This window comes from Dromaius novaehollandiae, chromosome 6 (genome assembly GCF_036370855.1).
Source record: "Dromaius novaehollandiae isolate bDroNov1 chromosome 6, bDroNov1.hap1, whole genome shotgun sequence".
NCBI lineage: Eukaryota > Metazoa > Chordata > Aves > Casuariiformes > Dromaiidae > Dromaius > Dromaius novaehollandiae.
Genome location: NC_088103.1, coordinates 35,473,380 through 35,489,389, shown reverse-complemented (window position 1 = coordinate 35,489,389; position 16,010 = coordinate 35,473,380). Strand labels below are relative to the sequence as shown.

The following is a 16,010-nucleotide window of genomic DNA, read 5'->3' as shown; positions in this document are numbered from 1 at the left end:
GAGATCTGCCATTTCTCTCAGTGAAGGAAGACTAAATCAGGATGTGTGGTTCATGCCAAACAGCTCTAATTCCTTGAAGATTAAGCACATACTCAGCAAATTCCAGCAGTGTGAAAACATAGCAAATCACCCAACGACTTCACTCTGTTTTGACTAGCTGCAGTGGAAATATTGCATTACTCTATTGCCAGCTTCACATCTGCACAATTCCAGCAGAGTTCATTAATCTACAGATGACAGGATAGTTATACAGCAAAAATGTTCTGGTGACTAAGGGCAGCATAAACAAATCTCCTTCACACAGCTAAAAGACTTTGCTGTGACATCTTGCTTAAAAGCAGTTTCAATTTTTAAATGACAAAAGCAGCCCTGATTTTATGCAATGCACCAATTCCAAACCAGGGCCACCAACAAATCGGTCTCATAACAAGCCAGAAACCCAGGATACCAACAGTCAAGAAGGCAGGACAATCATAGGGCAGTCATTTTCTCCACCCACTTGACTTTTTAACGAGGAGGCAGCTTTCAATGTCAAGCCATAAACTGGGAGCATAGATAGTACATTTTTCTCCTGAAAAATAGCACCAGTGTTCCAAAAAGCCAGTGTGTTGTGATACATTTTGAATCCACCATCACCACCACAGTGGAAGGACAATCAAAAGAAACTATATCTGTGCTCTGCAGGGGTCAATACACTGTGAACTGTGATCAACCCAAATGTGAAGCAGAAGTTGAGGTGCAATGCAGGGAGTCCAAGATGCAAATCTCCCCCAACTACTATGTTTTCAGCTACATGTTAAACCAAGCATCCCCTGTCTGCTAGACTGTCACTATCATGTTGGCAATCAGAAGGCTAGATACAGCCCACAAGGAAAGTCTATCCAACTACTATTCCCCCAAAATGTTCACTTGTAGAAGGAAGTAAAGGTGAAGGCCATTTTTGTCAATTATTGGATTCCTCTACTGTCCCTTAATAGCCATCTTGTGGCTCCAAAGAGTAGCAGTAGTGTCAGCTGCCCTGCAGGGCTACCCTGAAACTTGCATCTAGCCAAGGCACTGGAAAAGTTGGTCCCTTCTGTTCTGCCCAGTTCCAAGCAATGACTTGTCCCTGGGAGTACAATTCCAGGGAGATATTCTCCTTGCTGAAGCTTCCCCTGTTTGATCTGGTAGAAAGCCAAGGCCTAAGAGGGGAAAGCCAGGCATAGTGGTACTAGAAGTGCCAGCTTCCCTCCCTCCTAGCTTTGCCAGATAATGTCATCTCAGGCACTGCCATCTGAGTCATCTCCTAAGCAGTATCACACGGTGGATCTGTGTGTCCAAAGCATCCTAAGAGCTATGCTATTTTAGGCCCAACTTCTAGGGAGCCAATTATACCCCCATGAATTGCTGCCAAAGTCCAGCTATGGGATGGGGACAGCAGAGGCTCTATACATAGGAGCATTAGCTTCTCCACTCTGTGTTTCTTTCACTGGTTGAAGACTGAAGTAGTGCTCAGCATCCCAAGCATTCTCCAGTGCCATGGTCAGGCTCACCAGCAAAATCCTTTCTAGAGAACAGAGCAGGACTGGGAAAGACATGTTCACAGGCGACCAGCTGAGGATAAGTTAGCCTAAGCTCTAAGCAGGGACATAAGGGAACTGCTCCTTCGGAAAGCCTCACTGATCAAAGGAAGAGAGATATAAAGATTCCAGCCCCATATTTAAGAAGGAGCATTCAGGTAGCACAAAGAATGGAGCTCCCCAGAGAGGAACCCCACTGAGGAACTTCACCATTGGACAGGCAGTGCTGTTCAACATGTTGCATGCCTACGTTCATAAATGGTGCACTCACCTTAGGAAGAGAGTATTTGGGCAATTTAATCTGGGCGAAAGGCTCCCGTCTGTACGACACATAGTAATTTGCTCTTCCACCAGCTGTCACCTGTGAAACACCAAAGAGAGTGAGTGATGACCCTTCTGAGACACCTATGCTGACATCTCTAAGAGGGTTTGACAGCAATCCTTTCAGACGTCTTTTCTGTGACCCAAACAGCTGTCTCTGAAAGCATCTGTATAACTCCATCAGAGAAATCCCAGACTTGGGAGGGATGGAGCTTTATTTACACAAACTGTGCTACTGTGCTTTCCATCTTGTCTCTCATGCTTCAATTCCAGCATGACTTTAAAATCAGGTATGTGAGGAAAAAGGGAGAAGCAGGTGTAAAGTTTAAGGTCTTCAGTGGGAGAAAGAATGGTCTGGGTTCTATACCATGGTTCCAGCACAGACTACCTTGAGCAAGTCATTTAAATTCTCTCCGCTTCTGTTCCTCCTCTGAAAGAAGGAGATAATACCTCTTTTCTCTGCTGCTTCTCAGCCTTGCCTGTTTGCACTGTAAGATCCTTGGGCCAGGATCACCTTCCAGCAAGTTTTTACAGTGACTAACAAGAGATCCACACTAGCGCCATTTAATGCAAACAAGAAGTGCAATGAACACAGCCTTGGAAAGCTGAAAATCAGCTCTTAGGTGCTCTATGTCCCTAAAAAACTCTTTGCCCTGAAATCACATTGTCTCTGAATGAGGGTGTAGGGGGAAGTGATAGACATCCAAATGCTGTGGTTTTATGGACTGCAGGAACATTAACTGTCAAGGCTACATTTAAATGCCAAGCATCGTTGAGAAGCTGAGATTTTCAGCTTTCCAGTGATTTGCAACACCCATTTCTAGCACTGATAATTTATAAGATATGGGATTTTAAACCTGTCACTAGTCCCTTACTCTTCCAGTGGGTGTTCTTTTTGGCACCCTTTTAGGCTTGGCTACAACAAGGCTTATGTCGGTGAATTTCCTGTTTTCTGCTGTTTTGGCAAGCTTGCAGATTTTGAGATAAAACAAAACACAAAGCATTTCTCTATTATAAGAAATGTCATTTGTTGGCTTCTTACATTTCCAATAAAGTGAAAAGAAAGATCCTAGATTGTCTCCTAGATATATTTCCCTTTGTTTGACAGTGGTATTTCAGAGTGAGCTTACATGGAATATAGTTATGGCATCAATTATGTACTCAGTAATGATATCACCCCTAGATAGCAGCATTCTTTTGTAGAGAAGCTGTCACTTGAAGGACATGATATTACTGGTCATGAAATTTGATATCTAATCAACTCAAGATAAGGTTTTTCCATTGACAGCTTGAAGAACTGGAAAGAAAGAGAGAAACATTTGGAAAAAGGACAGGCTTCTGCATTAAGACCTTCCCTTCTCCCTGTTTGCCATTTTTATTTGTAGTGTGATCACAACTGCATCTAGCACTCCCTAAAAAATATTAAAAAAAAAAAATTATACTAAACATTGCATAAGAAGGGAGTAAAAATGGCCCATGCCATACTGAGATGAAACTCTATACAGACAGCACAGAGCTAATATGAAGGGGAAACACAGGCATGGAAATCAAGAGCAGTTTGTCTGGGGTCTCACAACAGGCCAGTGGCAGCAGCAGGGAAAGAACACGAGTCACCTGAACCTCACTCCATGTAAAGCACACTGTGGACTGCCACAGCAGCATTTTTGGGCCCTGCTCTCCAGCTGTGATGATGGTGCAAATGCTGTGAGTGTTATTTCACAAGGACCTCTTTGCTGTCTAGCATTACCACATCAAAATCAGGTTTTCACAGACTAAGCAGTTGATCCAGACTCAGTCTAACTCAAAGACAAAAATCCATGTTTGCAGTAATTGTATCATTGCATTCTATCAGCTGTACAAACACTGCCCAAAGGAACCCACATTTCTAGGTCATACCATCTAAACAGTGCAGGGAATATTCAAATACCCCTTCTTCTCTTAGTGATATTTCTGTCCTCTAGTGGAAGAGCCAAATCCTCAAATGATACATATTAGCATAACTCTGCCATATGAAATCATTTTATGCCAGCTCATGATTTCAACACCAACTCATTATTTGTACAGATAGGAATGAATACTTTCAGTGACTACTTTGTAAGGACCCTGGGTTCAACATCCACCTCTTCTGATGGCCTCAGATATGGTCATTGACTGTCCTTTCAAATGCAGATATGAGTATTTACATCCTCCACAGGGATGCTGTAATGATTAATTAACATGGAGAATAGTCAACGATCTTCAAGCTAATCACATGAAAATGGTGTGGAAGAAATTTTGAGAGATGATCAAATCCCCGCTCTGTGCCAAGAGAGGATCTACTTCAAGTCTGTCATGTAGTTATAAGATAAAAAGCTCTCCAAACTGTTAAAAAAAAAAAAAAAACAGGCAGAAAGGCAGAGTTTGAACACTGTTCAAGGTCACTGCGCATTAGCTAAACTCTCTTTCAGTCCTCTACCTGGCACTAAGTTGCCTTGACAAAAGTTTAGATATAGAAACCTTTGTGGTCTGTGATCTTTCTGAGCCAGTTATATGAAGCCACCCACAAATTCTGTTGGCAGGGGTTGTGTGAAGCTTATCTCAGCCAGGACTTCATCTTTGCATGATTTCAATCCATGCTTATAACAGTTTCAAAAAATCATCAATCCTTCAGTACAGCTTTGGCAAGTACTATGGTAGAGAATGAATTTTGCAAGACCTAGCTTAATTTATTTTGATGAACTTTTCCTATGAGCAAACTCTCTGACATTGTAAATCCCAGAGATTATGATAGCGTTTTCCCCTCTACTGCCTCCTTTTAGTTCACATTTGATGAATGTCACCCAGTTATTTGCTGTGAGCTCATCTGTCATGCTCAGTACAGAATTAGCTGGGTTTGTCTTTTTCCTCCTCCTTTGCTAATGACTGGCTCGTTAATCTGTTTTTTCTGGATTTCTATTTTATGTGTTTAATTGGGCTGCTGGCCAGTGGAAATGATTTCTTTGGACAAATGTGTTTGTCATTAAACACATCTGTCTTTCCTAAGTTGTGTTCTTTCTTCCTCCCTCCACACATGATCTACCACTCTTCCTTAATGCCTTCACATTACAAGAGGGAAGTTTGGTCTCAGTCACATGAATTGACACTTGAGAAGATAAACTTCAGAAGTTTCTCTTTGCCCTAAATTTTCAGTATGCTGGCCCATCACCCATCATGACCTGCAAAGGGACAGAGTACATCAAACACAGAAGAAAACAGAAAGATGTTCACAAGAGCGCAGAGAATTACAGAAAATCTGCCATGGAATCCATTCATTTCCATAATCTCTCTGATGGGCCTAGAAACACACTAAAGCCATTTCTCATGTTAATGACTGAACATGATTCTTTAAGGATTTTTTTGCTTTTTTTTTTTCTTTTGGCTTAGACAGAAGACATTTTGCTTAACCAAAAATCAGACTGGTCACCTGAAACAGTTTGGAAAGCAAGCAGAAAGAGTTACATGTTTCAGGCCCCAGAATGCAAAGCTCCACGATAGCCCAAGACATCCAAAATGACCTCAGGAACTGCAGATCATAATGTGCCAGGGTTTATTTTCATCCCCCTGACTAGCTAATGCTGGGAGACCTGTACTTTCCAGTCATACGGCGTATATTGCTGTAAAGCCACCATGGAACTACTAAATGTCTCAAATAACCTTGGGCTGAGCAAGACCCCTCCTGCTTCCTGCTGCTCAAAGAACTCACAGAAGGGCTAAAAGAATAGGCACTGCTGCTGACATGGAAACACCATCAATTAGTCACAGCCTTGGTGGGAAAAACAGTGGCAGCGTGGGGCTAGCGGACACTTCCTAGGTTAATGGCTGAGATCAGAGGGCTCTTTTCTATGCAGTTTATCAGCTTGGGCTATTGTTCACAACAACAATGATCACTTGCCCTGCACAGTCATTCAAACAGGTCATCTAATTTTTACCCTCCTGATATGTTCAAAGCACACAAGAATTGATAATATGTCAATTGCTCAATCTACAGTGATCAGATTTGTCTACATGTTTGTAATTCCTATAGTTTACTTCCTTTCAACGTATATCCCACTTCAACCATAGTAAATGGGTACTTGGCCCATTACAGAGTCAAATTTTAAACTTCCTTGTTGACAGTCAATCGTTGGACATGGTTTACAATAAAACCTTCCCTCATATTTTGCTGAGATGACTTCCTTTACTTGTAGAGTTACTCCCTTCCTAGTAACATCAAATGGGTTGGTAGAAATCAAAAAGCTGAGAAACATTAGTTTTAGTATTGTAACGGCATCCTGGATCTGTGTTTTCCACCTCAAAAGGGTGTCTGGGCATCCCTGCTCATTGCTTTAACCATAGTTACCCTTCATCCTTCTCATGAGCATAAAATTCCCTAAGTCAAAGTGTGGATTAAAGCACAGTCGAGCGATGCCACATTAAGCAGGCAGGCTGCTATGCTCACACCTCTCGCGAGGGACTTCTGTGTTCTTCAGAGCCAGGTACTCTCTGGGCCTTGCACAGGTCTGCCAGGGTGATGACTGAAAAGTTGTGCCCCCCCCCCCCCCTCCCTCATGCCTAAGCCAGATGCCAGTCACAAGAGAGTCAGGAGATATGATCAGCTGGGTAGAGGCAGACATCTGCAGCAGTCTAGTGCAATGTTTTTCTTTTTTGATTGCTCACCATGGCCAGGACAACCATCTTCCACATACTTCTAGGTACTGAGGTTCTCCACTGCCACAGCATGAATCACTTCATGGTAGGTGCCATGCAGCCCTAATTATCCCCCTGTGGTTTTCATTAATATCATACCTTCTGCACAGTCCTTAACGCAACATATAAAATTACCTGAGTGTGAGCAGATATGCCTCTTTCTATGCTACAGAAATATATGCAGATTAACACTTCTGGGTGCAAAGCACTCTCAAGCTGCCTGATTAATTAAGCGGGCTTTGAAAGCATGCCATACTTCAGAGGGACAGATCTATCAATGAAAATTTGCTAAAACAAAGCAGTATTCAACAGCATCTATTATACCGGCCCAGTCTCCAATTCACTCTCCCCTCCCCTCAGAGCTATGACAGCACAGCTAAAGCACAGAGGTGATCCTGAGAGAAAACACTAGGTTTGCTTCAACAGCAACTCCTGCAGCAAGTGCGGACAGTTACGCCAAAGCACAAGCTATGTTATAGCTGCAAATGCACACTACCCACACAGAAACCAACTTAAGAGAGGAACATAATTGTACATATTGAATTTCCTTTTGAAGGATTTCAGAGGAAACGTATGAGTCTGCCAAGGTGATCCTTTATATCTTCAGCTGCAGACACTGCTCATACGTCGGACAACATGAAGGGAGGGGAGAGAAAGACAAAAGAAAGTACAGCACAAAAAAGCCCTAGAAACAAAATGTAAATAAAGAAAGAAAAGGAAAATGTTAATCAATTTTATCAACAGATGTTTAGCTTCCAGTTCCAAATCTGATAACATTTGGCACAGCAAAGATGAAACAGTGCTAGAAATGACTGAAAAGCACCCAGCAGTGAATAGGAAAGTAGCTAACTAGTTACTGCCTGTCTTACTTTAAGAAGAGCTTTTAACTAGCACTTGGGATGCATTTTCTTTCATCTGTATGGATTAATTTCCCCCACTGGAGTGCCATCTAGCATTTTAAATAGGGGCAAGAGAAGATCAGCTGTAGCAAGCATTATTCACCAGTAAAACAGGTGTAATCATGTTCATCATTTAAACGTCTTCATCCTATTAATTTCATAATAAGCTTTTAATGATTTCTTCAATAAAAGACTCAAGGACCAGACCCTACAAGTTGGAGAGCGCTCCATTGTCCCACCAAGCCGTTTTCTCTACCATCGATCGCAAAGATAAAAATCAATCGTAGCTAAGCAGGGTGAAGTTAAAAATAAATTGCAGGGATTGATTTCTGTTAGGACCTTTGGCTCCCAGTTAAAAAATGGAGGAAAGAAATATATATTTGAGTATGGTGTATTTCACTTCTGCGAAAATAAAGAGAAGGCTCTAGACTGGGAAATCAAAGCTTAATTCCCCTCCCTCCCCCCATCTTGTTTCACTGCTGAGAGATTTCACATTAAAAAATATATCTTTCTCTTTTCTTTATTCCTGGGAAAATGTACTGCTTATTTAAGTTGTTAAGCTGACAGCTTGAGAGCTGAGGTCAGGTATCTATATGAATCAGTATAATCTCTGCTGTGCCTGTGGCCACTGGTTGAAGTCTGCTCACCTGATAACTGACTTTGATTCAGCAAAGTAAACTCATTTAGCACAGCCTTAAATACATACTAAATCTGAAACATACACTCATGTCCTCCATATAAGAGCTTATAAATTTTCCTGAACACCAGTTAAAAGTAATAACAGTAAGAAACCATTTTTCTGAGCTAAGTTTTGACATGTTTAGCTTGTAGAATGATTAGGAACTTCTTTTTCTCTATAAAATCTTAAAGAGAAATGCCCTGCCACCCTAACCCCCACCCTGCCAATTCTAAAGCTGTCCAAAAACAAGAAATATTTTGCTTTTTTTGAGAGCCTGAAAAAAAAAATCATTTCTCATGAAAAAACCCACTTTGATAAAAATGGAATTTGATTCAGATTTAAAAAAAAAGATACACACACCACTTTCTACAAAAGCCATTTTCCATCAAACCACTTCAGCTGAGATTTTTGGACACACTCTGATGACGAGACACCAGGCATCCAAAAAAGGCAGTATTATCCATAGGTGCTATAAGACACTATCAATGGTTGTGGGTGAATGCTGACATGTGCATATGTTCTAAGGAGACTTTCTGATGCAAAAAAGGACTGAATTGGTTCAACAGCTTTTGGCAGAAATGTTTCCTCCTCTGAGCCAGAGGAATTATTCAGATCTGTATTGTGAGAGTCACACTTAGCTGTACCACATAACATCATCTAGGGGAATTCTGGGTTAGCTTATTCTCACTCACTGCTGAGAAGGCTGAGACACAGCCTTTCTAATACCACCCCTTCCAAGTAAGCAAAACTCTTTTATGTGCAAAATTGCTTCAGAGGGTGAAAAAGAGCCAGACACGATTGGCATCAGAGAAGAGCATTTTGACTTAATCTTCTCACTTTCCACGTGGACTTCCTGCAATCTGTTAGAACCTCACCTGTTGCCACACTCCTGCATGTGTAAGCTGTGAGCGACCACCATTCCCACCCCTGCTCACAAGTGGCAATACCATAAACCCCATCTCATTCAGGAGAATATTAACCACAGCCAGACTCCCTCTTCCCTGCTCCCCTCACACTCCTGCCTCATCATATCATCCTCAGGAAAAAGGGCAACCACCAGAGCACTTAGCTTTTTGGGTATGGGACCATTGCATGTCTCAGGACAACTTGAGCTGTGGGAATCTGGAGTCAAGAGATAGCTGCACAGTTCCCAAAGTTCCCAGGAGACTGAGCAACAAACGAAATGCCATAGAAAGTTGCCAAGATACGAGAGGAAATGGCAGGAGAGGCCAGGTAAGAGACAACGATAGAGATTATTATGACAATACTTGGGCACTTGGGGAGCAGGCACACAAGACCCTCATACGAATCTCAGCCTGCACTTAAGCACCTAGACAAATTATACCATGGGAGTGGAAAAGGCGCTTATGTCCCTGTTCTCTAAAAGCCTTGGAAAGCAATGATGTACTGCATCTTAGCATGTCCCTCTTGGGTTAATGGTGCAAGGAACTTCTCATTTAAAGTGGAAATGGAGCACAGTCTGAAGCAAATAGCCAGCCTTTTTCAACCTGAGCCTTGCAGGTGTTGTTCCTTGTCCTCATGAGGCAAAAGCCCCAGCCTTTAGCCCCAAAGACAAATCAGAGTGTTCATCTCCCAGGGCACTTCTTTGGCCTTCTACAGAAAACGGGCATCACCTCCAAATTAAAACCAGGTATCAGCTTCTTCTAACACCCAGAGGACTTTGCCATACCCAGCACCTTTGTCACTGCTCTGCAAAGTGCTGAAAGTCTGAGCTACATTTCAGACTGGCTCCAGCTGCAATCTGTTGGGATAGCATAGTCTGTACCATCTCAGGGAAAAACAAAGACATAAAAACCAATCAAGATAGGTATCACTCACCCATCCACACATCTCTGCACTGACTTACAGCAAGTTCAAATCAAAAATGCCAAAGTTACTGACGGTCTCCAAGCACTAACAGAGACAGAAACTTCAGGGAGGAATGGGAGCAGTGCTACCTTGATGCTGAGCTAGACTGGTAGGACTGCTGGGAGGAAAGGTGCACACTGAAGGCTTTAGGCATCATGGAAAACATGACAAAATTTGTAGGAGAGGATACATATTTTATGAGACTTACATCTATAGCTGAGGAAAAAAAAGAAGGGACAATTTTCAGGTACCTAATCCTTCCTCAAGTCCCTTAGGATTTTACGAGTGTGCCCCAAAGCTTCTCTGCTTCTTTTCCAACTCTATCAATTCTAATCTTATAAAAGATATTACCTCTCCCTGTAAACTTTGTCTCACTTGCATCCTTAGGCCACGAGTGCCATAACAGTAGTATTACCAGCAATCTTTATGCCACACATCCTGGAGAGTTTCACCATTATTACTGTCTCACTCCTGACACCTAGGATCTGTGGGAAAATGCAGTCCTTATGTGGGTCTGCCCTAGTGAGTTGAGAACGTCCTCAGTTCCCGCTAGTGGCCAGGTTCGTCGAACACAGGACTCCAGGCACCCAGCAGAACCACAGAGATATTTCACCTGAGATAACCTGCAAATTATGATTACATAACTGGGAACAACTACTTTAACTTAGCAATAATTAGCTCCCTCTGCCCACTGTAGATCTATCCACAAGAACATTGCTTTCTGCAGAAACCATGATCTTAGAGCAAAGCTGATTTCCAATGAACACAGTGCCATTTTCATACCCCTGTTAGGAGTTCTCAGGCCACCACAAACAAACAAAACTAATCTGAGACTTTTGGGAACCTTGTCTGGCCTCACTCCCTGCAATACACCATGATATTTGCTGATGCTTTCTTGCATTTTCAGTGGAACTTTCTCATCTGCTGGCAAGGAAAGCTACACAAACATTCCCGTTCTCCTGTTTAGTAACTACTCTAAAGAACCAACCTGCACTAATTTTGTTTGTTTACTTAGAGAAAAATAAAAACTTTTTTTCTCCAAACAATGCCTTCTCACTCAAAACCAGAATTTCCTGAAAAATAATCTCTATTTTCATTAAAGCATATTGCATTTTAGACCCTTTTCAGCAACCCAAACAATTTCATTAGAACACTGATAGTGAAAAAAAACATGGCTTTCTTGAAAAATATTTTCCCCAAACCAGCTCTGTGATTTATTTGAACGGCAGGAATTCTCCAAAATCTCAATGGACTAGGTACACGCATAAAACAAAAGACTATCCCTGACCCACGGGTCTTATAATGTAAGCTCTGCACAAGAGGAAAAAGAAGCAGTTCAGGTAATTGTCAGGAAGTCAAACCTTACGGACAATCACATGCTATCTCTGTGCCAGAGTTTAACAAGTCATACTGTTTCAGCAGCAAGTAGCCAAAGACACCTATAGATAAAGGTATGTTACAGTTATCGAGGAAGCACTGGCTCCACTATTACATGGCTCTGTATCATTGAACACACCTGACACTGACCTTAATGGCAAAGCTGCAGCTAATGTTTCCTAGGCCTTCATGAAATTAGCTCCTTTTTGGTACAGTAAATAAATTCACACTTCATACAATATTCGCAGGTTTTCCCACAAATAAATGACCTGCTTTGCAAGTTGTATGAATTTTAAGTATAAACCGTGAAAGAAGGAGCTGATTCTGGCTCTTGGCTACCTCAGAGCAATCTTATTAACTTGAATGAAATCTTATACATGTAACAGGGGGCAGGATTTTCTCTCAATGTATCAATTTATGCAGAACTACCAATGTTAGATAGGGCTGTGCTATAAATTAATATTGATCAATCAAATAGAAAGTCAATCAATAAGTTCTGGGTGATACCTACTGTTTTATTCATACAAATTCTTCCTATTCTCTCTTAGTAGCTATTTCTTCCTTCCTTCTTCATTACTTTTTACATTTTTCAGCATGTGCTATCCTATTTGTCTCCTTTGCCTGGTAGCCAGTCCCAGTCTTTTCAACCTCCCTTCATGGGAAAGTTTCTTCCCAGCATAGGATCATTCTCATTTCCTTTCTTCGTACTGTAATTCTGGAACATCACTTCAGAAGCACTGCACAACAGCACTGCACGTGCTAAGGAATCATTGATTTACAATGGCACTATAATATTTCTTCTTTTCCCTATGTGTTATGCACCGTAAAATCACACCTGCTTTGAGCGCACAGAGTTATACAGGTTTATGCTTCTCAGGAATCAGACGCTACAGGCCTGTTTATCAACTTCATTAGAATGGTATTTATTTACTAGCGAATAACTGCATACAGATAAACTAAAACATTGAGATCTGTAGCTGAGATTCGTCTCACCTAATTTTAGCTGTCAAAAAAAGTCTGGAGTCTTTTGTAAGCTATACTTAGGTTCCTTCTAATGTTAATGAGAAAGGCACATTCAGAGAGACATCCATCTCATGTTACAACAGGTGTCTAGGATAAGATGAATTGCCCCTGAAGGTTTTGATCTCTCCACTTGCTTTAGGAGAACACAGACTACTGGTTTAGACCAAAAGCCTAATGTTTTCATGACAAGAGTTAAATGAAATGTGTTCCTCTCTCTGCTCCTCTACATTGCTTCTGATTTGTTTCAGCACAGACAGGTCTGAACTCATGCACCCGTCCTTTATGCAGCTATTAAACCTCACCAGGTTCTTAACATTTAATTTGATGTTTATTTATTCATCTCTGCCCAGTATTTGAAATTCAAAAGAGCTGGCTCCCATATTTCTGCCTGCGATTATCCAGACAGAATTATATGCATGAGACATTGCACACACTGTGAATCTGATGCATCCCATAATAGGCAGCTACATCACATGGGTTGTGAGACTAATACATCCAGGACATATCAGTACTCCTACATGTGTACCAAGCAAACACTCTGCGTAGCCTATCGACCGCATGCTGGACACGGTGGATTTAACACAGCTTCAGCTGAGATCTATGTGTGATGCAAATCTGAAATGTCTGCGTGTTGCCTCAGTACTACATGGAATCAATCCATGCAGCTTCTTAAGCCAGTTACAACAGAATGCTGGATGGCCAGAAAACCTGCAATTATAATGCAAAATGAGGAAAAAGTGACAGACAACCTGCGAAAGTGCAAGTCTCCTGCCAAAATCAGCAGAACTCTTCACGGCATGTGTTTAACATTTTTTTAAAGTGTGTGTATATGATTTTCACTTCAAACAACCATTAAGCCGAAATAAAAGTGCTAAAGATATTCAAGGCACTTCAAGTATTACCATATATATACATATAAATACATACACACATATATATAAATATTATATAGAAATAGATAGATAGATAGATATACACACTTTATTCTTTTTAACTTGAAGTAATTAGTAGCTATTAGATTGAGCCTGGAGCATTATTTCTACTCCCTGCTAACTTGAGCAGAGGAATGCTCACACCAGGCAGATGTCCTCCCTGCAAGCCCAAGTTTCTAAACAGAGTGGCCTTGTTTTAACACAGGTGAGAGCTGTGGAATGAGAAATCTCTGTGAGGCCTTGTGCTAGCCATAAACTGGGAACTGGGATGCTCTATAATGACCTCAGCCACAGACATAAACTACCAGATTAAAACTGAGTTTCTCAAATACTCCTTGGAGAGCAGCATGTTAACTGTTTGGAAAACCATTGCCTCCAGTCTTATCGTGACTTACTAAGTTGCAAAAGCTACATTCTCAATATATTCCAGCAGCAGGTCTCCCAATGATGCCAAAGGAAGTGGCAGTGGGCTGAGTTTCACAAGGGAACGAAGGGAGCTGTGGCTCCCATAGTGATCAACCTTCTCCAGAGCAGCAGACTCGCCTGCTCGCGCGATGAGCAGACTGTCAATGCTATGCAAGCACACACAGTTTCCCCATCACTGTCCCCCAGATCATATGGATCCAGCTTTCCGCCAAATCCCAGCAGAGTTATAAGAGTTACCTTCCCACTTAAACTCCCATTTTTATGAGCAGCACTTTCAGGACAGAAAAATAGAAGCTTAGCTCAACCCAGCGTTGCCCCAAAAAAGGGAAGCATATGTCTTTTCTGTACCGCTTGGATCCAAGCCCTGTCTCATCTTGTTCCCCCTCTTCAGCACTGGCCACAACCAGCTAATGTCATCATCCTCTATAATCTCTGTGATTTCAGAGCTTTCTATAGCCTGGAATCGTTGCAGCTTGAATCCTGGTCTTCCCCTGAAGAGCACGTTTTTAGGAAGTACTCTTTCATATCATATTATTCATTCTCACACCTCCATAGGTATGAAATAGGGAGAGGTGACCTTGTTCCATCCAGCCCATGTTTTCTCAGAAAAATCTCCAAAACAAGTAGCTTCTCCTTGAATTTCTATCACTTTCTTCTCATCTACAGAACCATCATCAACTAGCTGACAAATTTATAACCATCTTCCACTTTGAAGTTGCCCTGCAACATCTTTTTCCAATCTCCTGCTATTTTGCCTCCCACTGCAAATACTTCTTCAATCCCTCAAGTCTTACTTGACTGTCAAATCAGCATAAACCTTTCCGTTTGTTAAAATGATCCCTCACATCTTTACTTTGTTCTTCACTCCAGTTCTCTCCAATTCACCACTAGCTTCTTTGTATTTTCCAAGTAGCTGCAACAATAGCAAGTTGGACCCTTATGACCACCAACGAATGAACTTTCAAAACACATCAGATTGATTGTGGGAAGAATGAGGCACAGAAAGATCAACTGCTTTGTCTCAGACTCCACAGCCAACCTACAGCAGGCAGGTATAGATTCCCAGGTCCCATGGCTTCTGTTCCCATGCATAGAAGAATAAGAATATGCCTCCTCTTGCAAAGAAACAGATACCTTTTTCAGCCAGAATTCATGTCACATTCATATCAGGTCAACATACCTGGATGAAGATATATTCATCCTGAACAACAAGGGAGCTGATGTCAATGGAGCGCGAAAAGGGCCCACTCCTTTTGGTCTCTAAGCACTCCTGGATCCGACAGGTTAAATAGTGGGTGTCTGTAACAGGAGAATAGGTACACATGAGAAACGCCCACATAGGAGCCTGTGGTCTAAAAATGTTGTCAGCAGCTTGAAAGACAGTCTCTGAAGGGAAGTTTTAACCTTATCTTCAGCTGCTTAGATGCTATAAGCACAATCCACCTCCAGCCTTTAAAGCTGTAACTGGTCACTGGATTGACTCAGGAATTCACCACACTTCCACAGCCACCATTCCCTTCCCCGTTGTGCAGATATCTCTCAGGCTAGTTAAGTTCAAATAATAAATGAAGGGTACAAATCATAAATGCATCAGAAAACTGATGAGATGATATGGAGCAGATAAAGATTTCAAAAGCCATCCAGGTAGAACTTGTCCACTCCCTTACCCTACTGGGTCTCTCCCAATCCCCCCGAAATACCCCAGCCCTGATGACTGGTTTTAATTGAGGTAGTAACACACAAGGAGAAAAAAAGCCAATACCAGCACTATTAATTCAACTTATTTTGCTGAGAAACTTAAAATTGCCTCCCAAAATTAAGTAACAGCCATTATAGGCAATATAAGCTAGGTATGAAAATGCTGTGGACATGATACTTCAGCATAACTAGCTGAAGAGTCCCAACAGTAGCTATGTGCACTGGAAGAAGCATAAATAGCTTCTGTTCGGAGAGAGGACAGGAAGACCATCACACTGATGGGATGCCTTGCCAGTCCCTGGCATTGCTTGAGAGAAGAAACAGAACTGGGAGAAGAACGCAAAGAAGACAAGACAATCAAATGCTACCATAAAGGGGCCTGCACCAGAAAGCAGACATGTAGGCAGATGCTCAGACTGGTAAGAAGAGAAATGCTCACCTCCAGCATGCTGTCAGGAGCTACAGGGGATTAAGTTTTAATTCACTCGAGCTAAGAAAGGATGCCATGAAACAGAACAATCAT

At 41.7% G+C, this 16,010-nt stretch overlaps 1 protein-coding gene across 1 annotated transcript in view; it reads right to left on the bottom strand.

Moving 5' to 3' along the window:
* SORCS3 (sortilin related VPS10 domain containing receptor 3) overlaps nucleotides 1–16,010 on the bottom strand; it is a 321,068-nt gene that overhangs the window by 74,970 nt on the left and 230,088 nt on the right. Inside the window, exons 7-8 of the mRNA XM_026117524.2 lie at nucleotides 14,970–15,088; nucleotides 1,831–1,920 (exon numbers count right to left, since the gene is read on the bottom strand). Coding sequence (XP_025973309.2) covers nucleotides 1,831–1,920; nucleotides 14,970–15,088 — 209 coding nt within the window. The remainder of the gene's footprint in view (nucleotides 1–1,830; nucleotides 1,921–14,969; nucleotides 15,089–16,010) is intronic.